General features: G+C 39.0%; 1 protein-coding gene and 1 non-coding gene across 2 annotated transcripts in view; both read left to right on the forward strand.

Annotated features, from left to right (window-relative positions):
• The window catches only part of FAM76A (family with sequence similarity 76 member A), a 31,872-nt gene that overhangs the window by 16,831 nt on the left and 2,588 nt on the right, over positions 1–12,453 (forward strand). The window contains exons 7-8 of the mRNA XM_070404493.1: positions 8,922–9,057; positions 11,901–12,002. Of these exons, the coding sequence (XP_070260594.1) occupies positions 8,922–9,057; positions 11,901–12,002 (238 nt within the window). The remainder of the gene's footprint in view (positions 1–8,921; positions 9,058–11,900; positions 12,003–12,453) is intronic.
• Positions 9,727–9,832, forward strand: LOC139004554 (U6 spliceosomal RNA). The gene has a single exon (XR_011470431.1). It is a non-coding gene; the product is annotated as a U6 spliceosomal RNA (small nuclear RNA).

The raw sequence follows: 12,453 nt of genomic DNA on the forward strand, positions 1-12,453 counted from the left end.
GTGCGGGAAACGTGTAAACTCGGGCCGATTGTAACTGCGTATTACCAAATATTTGTTTGTTTGCCGTTCACAAAGATACCTACCTGCGTATGCGAACCGCCATCTTTTTTTTTTTTTTTTTACTTTAAAGTTATTTTATTTTTTTTTTGTTTTGTTTTTTTTTGTTTTGTTTTTTTATTCTTTCCTTATTGTTTTTTTTTTTATTTTTTTTTATTTTTCGCTTAAAGTATTTTTTTTTTTTTTTAAATATATTTTATTGATTTTTTACAGAGAGGAAAGGAGAGGGATAGAGAGTTAGAAACATCGATGAGAGAGAAACATCGATCAGCTGCCTCCTGCACATCTCCCACTGGGGATGTGCTCGCAACCAAGGTACATGCCCTTGGCCGGAATCGAACCTGGGACCCTTCAGTCCGAAGGCCGACGCTCTATCCACTGAGCCAAACCAGTTAGGGCCGCTTAAAGTATTACAAAGGGTATTACATAAGTGTCCTTTTTTTCCCCCCCGCCCTTGACAAACCCCTACCCTCCCTTACCCCCCAGTGTCTTATGTCCATTAGTTATGCTTATATGCATGCATACAAGTCCTTCGGTTGATCTCTTACTCCCCTCCCTCCTGCCCCCCAACTCTCTCTGGCCTTCCCACTGCAGTTTGACAATCAGTTTGAGGCAGCTCTGCCTCTGTATCTATTATTGCTCAAAAGTTTGTAATGGTCTTTATTATCCATGAATGAGTGAGATCATGTGGTATTTTTCCTTCATTGACTGGCTTGTTTCACTTAGCATAATGCTCTCCAGTTCCATCCATGATGTTGCAAATGGTAGGAGTTCCTTCTTTTTAACAGCAGCATAGTTATTCCATCGTGTAGATGTACCACAGTTTTCTAATCCATTCATCTACTGATGGGCACTTAGGCTGTTTCCAGATCTTAGCTATGGTGAATTGTGCTGCTATGAACATCTGGGTGCATATATCCTTTCTGATTGGTGTTTCTGGTTTCTTGGGATATATTCCTAGAAGTGGGATCACAGGGTCAAATGGGAGTTCCATTTCCAATTTTTTGAGGAACCTCCATACTGCCTTCCATAGTGGCTGGACCAGTCTGCATTCCCACCAGCAGTGCACAAGTGTTCCTTTTTCTCCACATCCTCTCCAGCACTTGTCGTTTGTTGATTTGTTGATGATGGCCATTCTGACAGGTGTGAGATGGTACCTCATTGTTGTTTTGATTTGCATCTCTCGGATGATTAGTGACTTTGAGCATGTTTTCATATGTCTCTTGGCTTTCTCAATGTCCTCTTTTGAAAGGTGTCTATTTAGATCCTTTGCCCATTTTTTGATTGGATTGTTTATCTTCTTTTTGTTAAGTTGTATGAGTTCCCTATAAATTTTGGAGATTAAGCCCTTATCAGATATGACGTTGGCAAATATGTTTTCCCACGAGGTGGGTTTTCTTGTTGTTTTGTTGATGGTTTCTTTTGCTGTGCAGAAGCTTTTTATTTTGATGTAGTCCCATTTGTTCATTTTCTCTTTAGTTTCAACTGCCCTAGGAGCTGTATCAGTGAAGAAATTGTTTTGGCATATGTCTGAGATTTTGTTGCCTTTGTATTCTTCTAGAATTTTTATGGTTTCCTGTCGTACATTTAAGTCCTTTATCCATTTTGAGTTTATTCTTGTGTATGGTGTAAGTTGGTGCTCTAGTTTCATTTTCTTGCATGTCCAATTTTCATTTTCTTGCATGTCCAATTTTTCTTGTCTGTCCAATTTTCCCAACACCATTTATTGAAGAGACTATCTTGGCTCCATTGTATGTTCATGCCTCCTTTGTCAAAAATTAATTGAGCATATTGGTTCGGGCTAATTTCTGGACTCTCTATTCTATTCCACTGATCTATATGTCTGTTCTTGTGCCAGTACCAGGCAGTTTTGAGAACAGTGGCTTTGTAATACAGCTTGATATCTGGCATTGAGATCCCACCTACTTTGTTCTTTCTCAGGATCGTTGCAGCTATTCGGGGTCTTTTTTTATTCCAGATGAATTTTTGGAGAGTTCGTTCTAGATCTTTGAAGAAGGCCATTGGTATTTTAATGGGAAGTGCGTTGAATGTATAGATTGCTTTGGGTAGTATGGACATTTTAATGATGTTGATTCTACCAATCCAAGAACATGGTATGTTCTTCCATCTGTTTATGTCTTCCTCTATCTCTTTTTTCAACGTCCTGTAGTTTTCTGAGTACAGGTCTTTAACCTCTTTAGTTAAGTTTATTCCTAGGTATCTTAATTTTTTTGGTGCGATGGTAAATGGGATTGTTTTTCTGATCTCCCTTTCTGAAAGTTCACTATTGGTGTATAGAAATGCCTCAGATTTCTTGGGGTTAATTTTGTATCCTGCTACATTGCCAAATTCATGTATTAAGTCTAGTAGCTTTTTGATGGAGTCTCTAGGGTTTTGTATGTATAATATCATGTCATCTGCAAATAAGGACAGTTTTACTTCCTCTTTTCCAATTTGGATGCCTTTTATTTCTTCTTCTTGCCTAATTGCAATGGCTAATACTTCCAGTACTATGTTGAACAGGAGTGGTGAGAGTGGGCATCCCTGTCTTGTTCCTGTTCTTAGGGGAAATGGTGTTAGTTTTTGTCCATTGAGTATGATGTTGGCTGTGGGCCTGTCATATATGGCTTTTATTATGTTGAGGTATGATCCTTCTATTCCCACCTTTCTGAGAGTTTTTATCAAAAATGGGTGTTGGATTTTGTCGAATGCTTTTTCTGCATCAATTGATATGACCATGTGGTTTTTTTCTTTCAATTTGTTTATGTGATGTATCACATTTATTGATTTACGGATGTTGTACCATCCTTGCATCTCTGGGATAAATCCTACTTGGTCATGGTGTATGATCCTTCTGATGTACTGCTGGATCCGATTTGCTAAGATTTTGTTGAGGATTTTGGCATCTATGTTCATGAGGGATATTGGCCTGTAATTCTCTTTCATTGTGATGTCTTTACCTGGTTTTGGTATTAGGGTGATGCTGGCTTCATAGAATGAGCTTGGAAGCGTTCCTTCCTCTTGAATTTTTTGTAGTAGTCTGAGGAGGGTAGGTTTTAGTTCTTCCTTGAATGTTTGGTAGAACTACCCTGTGAAGCCGTCTGGCCCTGGGCTTTTGTTTGCTGGAAGCTTTCTGATGACTGCTTCAATTTCTTCCATAGTTATTGGCCTATTGAGGTTTTTAGATTCTTCCTGATTGAGTTTTGGAATGTTGTATTTTTCTAGGAATTTGTCCATTTCCTCCAGGTTGTCTAGTTTGTTGGAGTAGAGTTGCCCGTAGTATTGTTTAACAATCATTTGTATTTCTGTGGGGTCTGTTGTTATTTCGCCTCTATCATTTCTGATTTGGTTTATTTGGGACCTCTCTCTTTGCTTCTTGGTGAGCCTGGCTAGGGGTTTGTCAATCTTGTTTATCCTTTCAAAGAACCAGCTCTTGGTTTCATTGATTTTCTGTATTGTTTTTTTGGTCTCTATTTCATTGATTTCTGCTCTAATCTTTATTATCTCCTTCCTTCTGCTCACTCTGGGGTTTTCTTGTTGCTCTCTTTCTAATTCTTTGAGTTGTAGAGTTAGATGATTGACTACCATTTTTTCTTGTTTTTTGAGATAGGCCTGTAGAGCTATAAACTTTCCTCTCAGGACTGCTTTCATTGTGTCCCAGAGGTTTTGGATTGTTGTGTTTTCATTGTCATTAGTGTCCAGGATGTTTTTAATTTCTTCTTTGATGTCATCGGTAACCCAATCAATATTTAATAACATGCTATTCAGCTTCCAAGTGTTTGAGTATTTTGGGTTGTTTTTATTGTAGTTTATTTCTAACATTATACCATCGTGGTCTGCGAAGAAGCTTTTTATGATTTCAATCTTCTTGAATTTGTGGAGACTTTGCTTGTGACCCAATATGTGGTCTATTTTTGAATATGTCCCATGAGCACCTGAGAGGAATGTATATTCCGCAGCTGTGGGGTGAAGTGTTCTGAAGATGTCAATTAAGTCCATCTGATCTAGTGAGTCATTTAGGATTGCTGTTTCTTTGCTGAGTTTTTGTCTAGCGGATTTATCCAGTGATGTCAGTGGTGTATTAAAGTCCCCTCCTATGATTGTATTGTTGTCAATCTCTCCCCTGATATCTTCCAGAAGTTTTCTTATGTATGTGGGTGCTCCTGCATTGGGTGCATATATGTTTACCAGGGTTATATCTTCTTGTTGTATTGATCCCTTTAGTATTATGAAGTGGCCTTCCTTATCTCTGGTTATGGCCTTCACTTTGAGATGTATTTTGTCAGATATAAGTATTGCTACCCCAGCTTTCTTTTCCTTTCCATTTGCGTGAAAGATATTTTTCCATCCCTTCACTTTCAGTCTGTGTGAGTCCCTTCTAATGAGGTGGGTCTCTTGTAGACAGCAGATGTATGGGTCATGTTTTTTTATCCATTCAGCCACTCGATGTCTTTTGGTTGGAGCATTTAGTCCATTTACATTTAAAGTTATTATTGAAAGGTATTTGTTTGTAGCCATTTCTTTTTGTGTGTGTGTGTGTGGCTGTTTTCTTTCTGAGCTTGATATTTCTTCTTTTTACACCAGTCCCTTTAGCATTTCTTGCATGGCTGGCTTGGTGGTGATAAACTCCCTTAGCCCTTTTTTGTCTGTGAAGCTTCTTATTTCCCCTTCAATTTTGAATGATAGCCTTGCTGGATAGAGTATTCTTGGATTCAGTCCTTTGCTTTGCATCACTTTGTAGATTTCCGTCCATTCTTTTCTGGCCTGATGTGTTTCTGTTGAGAAATCATTTGATAATCTAGTGGGAGATCCCTTGTATGTTACTTTCCGTCTCTCTCTTGCAGCCTGTAAGATTCTCTCTTTATCCTGAACATTTGCCATGGTAATTATGATGTGTCTTGGTGTGGGTCTTTTTGGGTTCACCTTGTTTGGGACTCTCTGGGCTTGTGTGACTTTTTTCTTCCCCACCTCAGGGAAGTTTTCTGATATTATTTCTTCGAATAGGTTTTCTAATCCATGTTCATCTTTCTGTTGTTCTGGCACCCCTATTATTCGTATGTTGTTTCGTTTCATGTTGTCCCAAAGCTCCCTTAGGCTCTCCTCCTGTCTTTTAATTTTTTTTCTCCATTTGCCGTACAGTTTGAGTGTGTTTTGCTTCCTTGTCTTCTAATTCACTAATTCGGTCCTCCGCTTCTCCCAGTCTACTGTTGATACTTTCAATGGAGTTTTTTATTGAAGCTATGTCGCTCTTCATTTCTTCTTGGGACTTACTTAAGTTGTTGATTTTTTCATCTGTTTCTTCTAGCTTCTTGCATAAGTAGTTGAGTTTTTCATCTGTTTCTTCTTGCTTCTTGAACATCTGGTGCATGTACTCTAGGAACCTTATTCTGAATTCTTTTTCCGTCATGTTGCATATCTCTGTCTCACTTAGCTGCTTTTCTGGCGAGTCCTCCTTTTCTTTCCTTTGGGGGTTTCTTTGCCTACCCATGTTTGATCTCGCTGACATATGTAGATGTTGAGATGTTCAGTGGCTGCTCCCTGGGTGGCAGGGGCTCCTTGGGTTGTGGTTGCTGCTCAGACGGTTGCGGTAGCAGCTGCTTTCCAGTTGGCAGCAGCTCCTCTGGTGGGTGTTGTTCACAGCTGTGTTGGCTCTTCTGGCTGGTGGGGGGAGGCTTCACGTACAGCTGCTGTTCCACAGACAGAGGGTGTGGTGATCAGGAGGCTGTGGTGATCAGGAGGCTGCGGTGATCAGGGGGCTGCTGTTGCTTGGATCTGCTGCGTTGATTTAAAGGCACAAAATACAACAGAGCAAGGCACAACGTACCAGGCACTGAACACAAGTATATTCACAATATTAATAACCCCAAATAAAGGTGACCACCCGAATTAAGAGAATTAGGGGATAAGGGAGAAAGAAGAGAAGAAGATAAAAGAGAGAACAGAAAAGAAAAATAAGAAAAAAACAAACAAAAAAGGAGTGCAAAAATAGAATTGGGAAAAAAGAGGGGGGAAAAAAAGAGAGCGAAAAAAGAGAATGAAGTAGAAGCGGGGAAGAGACTATTGGTATGAGGAGCAAACTCCAATAGAACTGCCACTAATCTCAACAAATTCCAGCAACAGATCCCTGGAGATGAATGCAAACTACAAACCACCAATAATATCCAGAGGGGTAAGGGAAAACAGAAGCACAAAAATAACCGGGGTGGGGTGGGGGAGGGAAGGGAAAAACCAGCAGAAAAAAAAAAAAAGAAAAAGAAAAAGAAAAAGAAAAACAACCTCACAACCAGTCCTAAAAAAGAAGAAAAAACACAAAACAAAACAAACAAACAAATTAAAAAAAAAAAAAAAAGCCCAATATATTCAACAATCAAGAAAACAATAGAAAGATAAGAGAGAAAAAAATGTTTGGAAAGTGAAGAAGGATAAAGAATAGGTGTATAAGGATTTAGAGCAGTAGATTGGAAATAGGATATATAAGTAGGGTGGAATTAGACAGGGGGTAAAAAGAGGGAATTGGGAAAGTCTGGAGCAGGAATAGGGTAAGAAAAACAGGACACCAAAAGGGGAAAAGTAAGGAAGAGGGTTTTAGCAAAGAGGTGGAATTGAGATAGGGAAAATTAATGCTAAAGGAACGATGAAAATAGAATGGAGAACACTAATCCCAAAAGAAAATAAAGAGAAAATAAAATGGCACTTTAAAAAATGGTAAAATGGTAGCAGTAATAATACTGGTTAAAAATAAAAATGTGGTAATTGAAAGGGTAAAATCAGGTGATGGAAAAAGAGAAAAAAAAATTGGTTTCTTAGTAAAAAGGTGAAAAAATTAAAAAGAAAAAGAAAAAGAAAAAATTTGCAGTAGTGATGGTCTTTCGGTTCTTCTACTCTTCAGCCTGGCGAACCGCCATCTTATATTTTGGCGGGAAATTCACCCGACACCGTAGTGTTAAGTAATAGGCAGGAACATATAACTGGATTTAATAATTAAATTCTGCAACCCACAAATAACTCACCACACTAATTCTAAGACATCACCAGCGGGATGCCTTTCATTATGATCCGTGCCTATGGCCTCCACCAGGCAGGATAGGAGACAGTCTTGAGAGGCAGAGCAGAGACAAGTTGGAGTTAAGGTAGTGTTATTCAGTCTAAGGGATGATCCATGCTTCCTTAGCCTACAGAGAGAGAGTGCAATGCAGATGCTAGATCAGGAGAGAAGGGGATGCATTTAAATATTTTTGTTTCATTTTAAGCCTGTCTAAATGTATATTTTTATGCCTTTCATCCCTCCTCAACGATGCTTTCTTTTACAAGCTGCACTGTCCTAATACCTAGAACAGTGATGGCGAACCTTTTGAGCTCGGCGTGTCAGCATTTTGAAAAACCCTAACTTAACTCTGGTGCCGTGTCACATATAGAAATTTTTTGATATATGCAACCATAGTAAAACAAAGATTTATATTTTTGATATTTATTTTATATATTTAAATGCCATTTAACAAAGAAAAATCAACCAAAAAAATGAGTTCGCGTGTCACCTCTGACACGCATGTCATAGGTTCACCATCACTGACCTAGAGTGTCCCATCTGTGTTGGTGCAGTGGATTGCTTCCCAACAGAGTATTAGACCCAACCATTTTTTTTTGTTTCTTCATGAGCCCAGCATCCTGAAGTGTTACCAACTAATATACTATTCCCTGAATCCTTGAAATTATTTCCATTCTCGTCCCAATCTCAGTTCTCCCTTCCAGCCAGTGGTGAATTTGGGAACAGACCAGCATATAGGATTATCAGGGCTGAATTTTGCTTATTTAATGGGGTACAAAGTGTCTGTGAAGTTTATTCTTTCTTATTACCTCTGCAAGGTGTCTTTTTAACAACTAGCATCATTGATTTTAAACTTCTCAGATAGTGTTAGTGGGAGGAATCTGTTGAAAACTCATGTTGAGATTGACTTGGGAGTTTGCCACTTCTTTGTTCCTTTCCTAACTAAATGTCCAGAATCATGCCCTGGCCAGGTGGCTTGGTTGCTTGGAACATCATCCCAATGTCCCAAGATTGTGGGTTCGATCCCTGGTTGGAGCACATGCAGGAACCAACCAATGAATGCATGAATAAGTGGAACAACAAAAGTCACAGAATTCTTGATATTGGAAGTGTCAGTTAACCCACCAGTTGTAGTGTAGGGAAAATTGGCTTCCTTCCTATTAAATTCATCTTCTTTTTATCATTTTTTAAAAGGACTGACTGTTCATTCCTGGGATGGAATGCAGCAGCTTCTTAGCAGCTGTACCACATCACAGTGCTTTGGGGCAGAAAACAGAGAATCAAAAGAGGAGCTCTCTGGGAAGCATTAAAGAAAAATGCATGTGCTTAAACTTCTTGATCATTGGTCCAGATTCTAGGGAAATTATCTAATCACAAAAAAATGATGACTTTCACCCATAAATAATGGGGCTCCTCAGTGAACCTGAAACAGAATAGGTTGGCTCTTGTGAAATGGCATTTATTTTAGTCCTGAATGTGAGAGGAAATGCTGCAGGAATGCTGCGGGTTGTAGCTTGGCTATCTAATGATCACCTTGCCTGCGCAGTTTAGCAAATGCTGTTGAGTCTGACGTGTGTGGACATTGTGCTTAATACTGGGAATTCAGGTAGTGGCTCCTCCCTTGAGCTTGCAGTCAGTGGCCTACAGTGTCCTCAGGTAGAAAAAAAATTTGCTGAGCATTTATCTCAGTCTGTTGGGACCTTGCTTCTAGGTGTATCTTCAATTTGACTCAAACTCATAAAAATTAAGAGGGGAAAAAAGAAAAAAGTTTATCCATCCAAGTTACGATTTTTTTTTTTCTATCCATTTTTCTACTCAGCTTTTCCCCAGACCTGGCTCTGGACTCACCAGGCACTGACCACTTTGTCATCATTGCCCAACTGAAGGAAGAAGTGGCCACTCTAAAGAAGATGCTGCATCAAAAAGATCAAATGATTTTAGAGAAGGAGAAGAAGGTATGATTTAATTAGTGCCTCTCAGGCCAGAATGATGACAGGGTAAGCTATGTAGACTAGGGCACGATGCTAACTCTATTTAACTGTTATTAGTTGGGTACTTAACATGGATGCTTTGAGAGAGATCCAGTGGCAAGGTTGGGATATCCTGGGGAGAGGTTTGTTGTCTGCCAAGGTAACTCATGGCATGGTATCACTGTAATGGATCCACCTCATTCAAGTGGGTTTAGAAAGTTGATTTTCTCAGCATTTGGAGGGAGCTTCCATTTCTCAGGGAGAACTTGTGTTAACCAGGCTTCCAGAGAAAATGTATAAAACCACAGTGCTTCCTCTTAATTTACAATACAGCATGTAACTGGATATTATTTTTCTCAGTATGAGCTTCCTTGGAAGGTTGTAATGAGAAAGTGCTAAATGAACATGGAATTGGGATAGGAGGAGGTAGTTATGTAATTGGAATTTTTAATGCTCTCAGGCTAAGAGAACCTGATGCCTCCATCTCTGTTATTGGGATGGCATGTCCGTGGGACAGTAATACTCAAAATATGTGGGCGAGGTCTCCCTTCTCCCTGGACAGTGTTCAGGTAGGCCTTCCTTTATGACTCTTGTGTCACTTTGCTTCCATTGCTGACAACCCCCTTCCTGAGTGACCCACTTTTTAAACACACTGTGCTCGCTTTGGCAGCACATATACTAAAATTGGAACGATACGGAGAAGATCCGCATGGCCCTGTGCAAGGATGACACGCATATTCATGAAGCGTTCCATATTTGAGAAAAACAAAACGTTAATATCTTCAGTAAAGTCTTATTCTGTTGTCCTATGAGTCATCCTTCCACTTTAAGGGGACTTTTCCACCCTTGTTCTGATTTGTGTCTAGTATTTCTTATTTTCACATTCTTAGAGAGTATCTAATTTTTGCCTTAATATATTAATGAAAATAATAGTAGCTAACTTCTGTTGGATGCTTACTATGGGCCTGACTCTATTCTAAGTACTTCATATATATTAACTGATGTATCTTCATAACAACCCTTTAAGGTAGGAATTATTATTATCATCTTATTTTTTTAATGAAGACTTTTAAAATTTTTATTTATTGATTTGAGAGACAGAAAGAGAAGTATTGATTTGTTGTTCCACTTATTGTTGTTCCATTTAATGGTTGATTCTTGTGTGTACCCTGACAGGGGATCAAACCTGCAGCCTTGGCTAATTAGGCTGACACTCTAACCAACTGAGCTACCCGGCCAGGGCTATTATCATTACGATTTTATAGATGAAGAGTGCCTCCAATATTTTTTCTCTTAGGATTCCAATTCCTTCAACTAGCTGTTTTTCTCCTGAGCCTGTATATTATCTTGTGCCGGGTTTGGAATGCTGTTACTCATTCCAGGAGCTAACACAGACATTTATAACATTAAAACCTTCACATGCAGTCTTTCAATCTAATTTCTACCTCATTTTACAGATGAGAAAATGGACCTAAAGAAAGTAAATGATGTGTCCAATTCACATAACTAAGTAAATGGCAGAGCAAAGGAATGAACTCAAGTCATTACCACTATACCGTTCTTTCTACTGCGCTGTGCTTTCTTCTTCCAGTAAGATGGAGATTCATGGGAGAAACCAGTATTCTCCCACTTTACCACATGACTGTCAGATGAAAGTAGACTCAAGTATATTTTCTTCATGGACTAGATCAGAATGGCACATAAAAGGATTTTTGCAAAATAGAGACAAAATGAACACTTGTTTCTACTGCTTTGCAAAGTTAGGGTTTAAAAGGAGCAAAAAACAAATAGTAGCTTGTTCCCTAAAACTTTCAGGATCAAGGTCACACTCTTTGGCTTGGAATGCAGGCTCTTTCATGTCCTGCCTCCCTATCTCTAGCCTCATCTCCTGTCATTCCCCATGCACATCAGTCATTAGAACAAGCTCTCAGTTATCTCACTCTCTCTGCCTATGCCCTTGCTGTACCCTTTGCTTAGGTACCCTTCTCCTTTCCTCATGTTCCAATTGCTGCTTAACCTCAAAACGCATCTTACACCTGATTTATCTGATTTAAGTAGCTTTTCTCTGTGCTTCTTGAATGGCATAGTCAACAGAAGAAGGCCTGGGGTTTGAATTTTAGCTCTGTTACTTGCTAGCCTATATGATCTTGGCTATGTTACCTAGCCCTTTCTAAGCCTTAGTTTTCCCATCTATAAAATGGGAAGAAGAGTATTACTCCCCACAGGGTTATCATAGTATTGAATGAAGTAATTCATCAGTTTTGTTGGAGCAGGGTAAAAATTCAGTACACGGAAGCAGCTATTATTCTCATGGATATTCTCAAATCATCGGTCAGCCTGGCCAGTGTGGTTCGGTGGTTGAGCATGGACCCAAGAACCAAGAGTTCACCCCATTCATGGTCCTGGCACATGCTCGGGTTGCGGACTTGATCCCCAGTAGGGGGGGATGCAGGAGGCAGCCAGTCTATGTCTTTCTCTCGAAGTTTCTATCTATCCCTCTCCCTCCCTCCCTCTCTAAAATCAGTGAAAACATATTTTAAGAAAAAGCGTCAGTCAAAGTGTATTATAATCACTAATTTTTTTGGAGGAATACATGAAATTTTTCAAACCTGCTAGTGGTTCAGTGTCAGAAATGCTACTACAGGATTTTGTGTCATTTTCAGGAAATGTTTAGAAAAATAGGATATGGAATTCTCTGGCTTTGATTTAGTATGGATCTTCAGGAAAGCCCTGGACTTTATTAATTTGGGGCACTATTTAGTTCTCTGGTAATGAAACATTTTTTATTGCACAGAAATTTATTCTGGTTACTTTGCCTTTTCCCTCAGATCACAGAGTTGAAGGCTGATTTTCAATACCAAGAATCTCAGATGAGAGCCAAAATGAACCAAATGGAGAAAACCCACAAAGAAGTCACAGAACAATTGCAGGTGATGACTGCTCATTTTATGTAGTAACTCGTGTGTTTAATTGATTACATTTTAAGTGATCATCTCTTAGATTTATTTTTTTCCAAGTATTGACAAGTCTAATCCACCTTATACATGTCTTCTATTGTTTCATTCTTAGATGTGTTCTGATCTTTCCCCCTCAAAAACAGAGGAATTAATAAATATTTTCTTTGAATTTGGGACAAAATAGATGTGATTCCAAATTTCTGAATTATAAATTCTGTTTATCCAGCACATTAGGGCACTCCATGGTTTGTTTGTGTTGCATAAAACATCCTTTTGTAATGGTGGATCCCAGGAGATTGAAGTATATTGATTAACCTCCAGCAAATATCTTCTTTCCCCCAAATATAGCTCTAGAGCTTGCTGTTGTTTTCTCTAAAATATGTTCATCTCTTACCCTAGCCGGTTTGGCTCACTGGATAGAGCG

Source organism: Myotis yumanensis, unplaced genomic scaffold (genome assembly GCF_028538775.1).
Source record: "Myotis yumanensis isolate MYYU_CA2020_CCGP unplaced genomic scaffold, mMyoYum1.0.hap1 SCAF_2, whole genome shotgun sequence".
In the NCBI taxonomy this organism is placed as follows: domain Eukaryota; kingdom Metazoa; phylum Chordata; class Mammalia; order Chiroptera; family Vespertilionidae; genus Myotis; species Myotis yumanensis.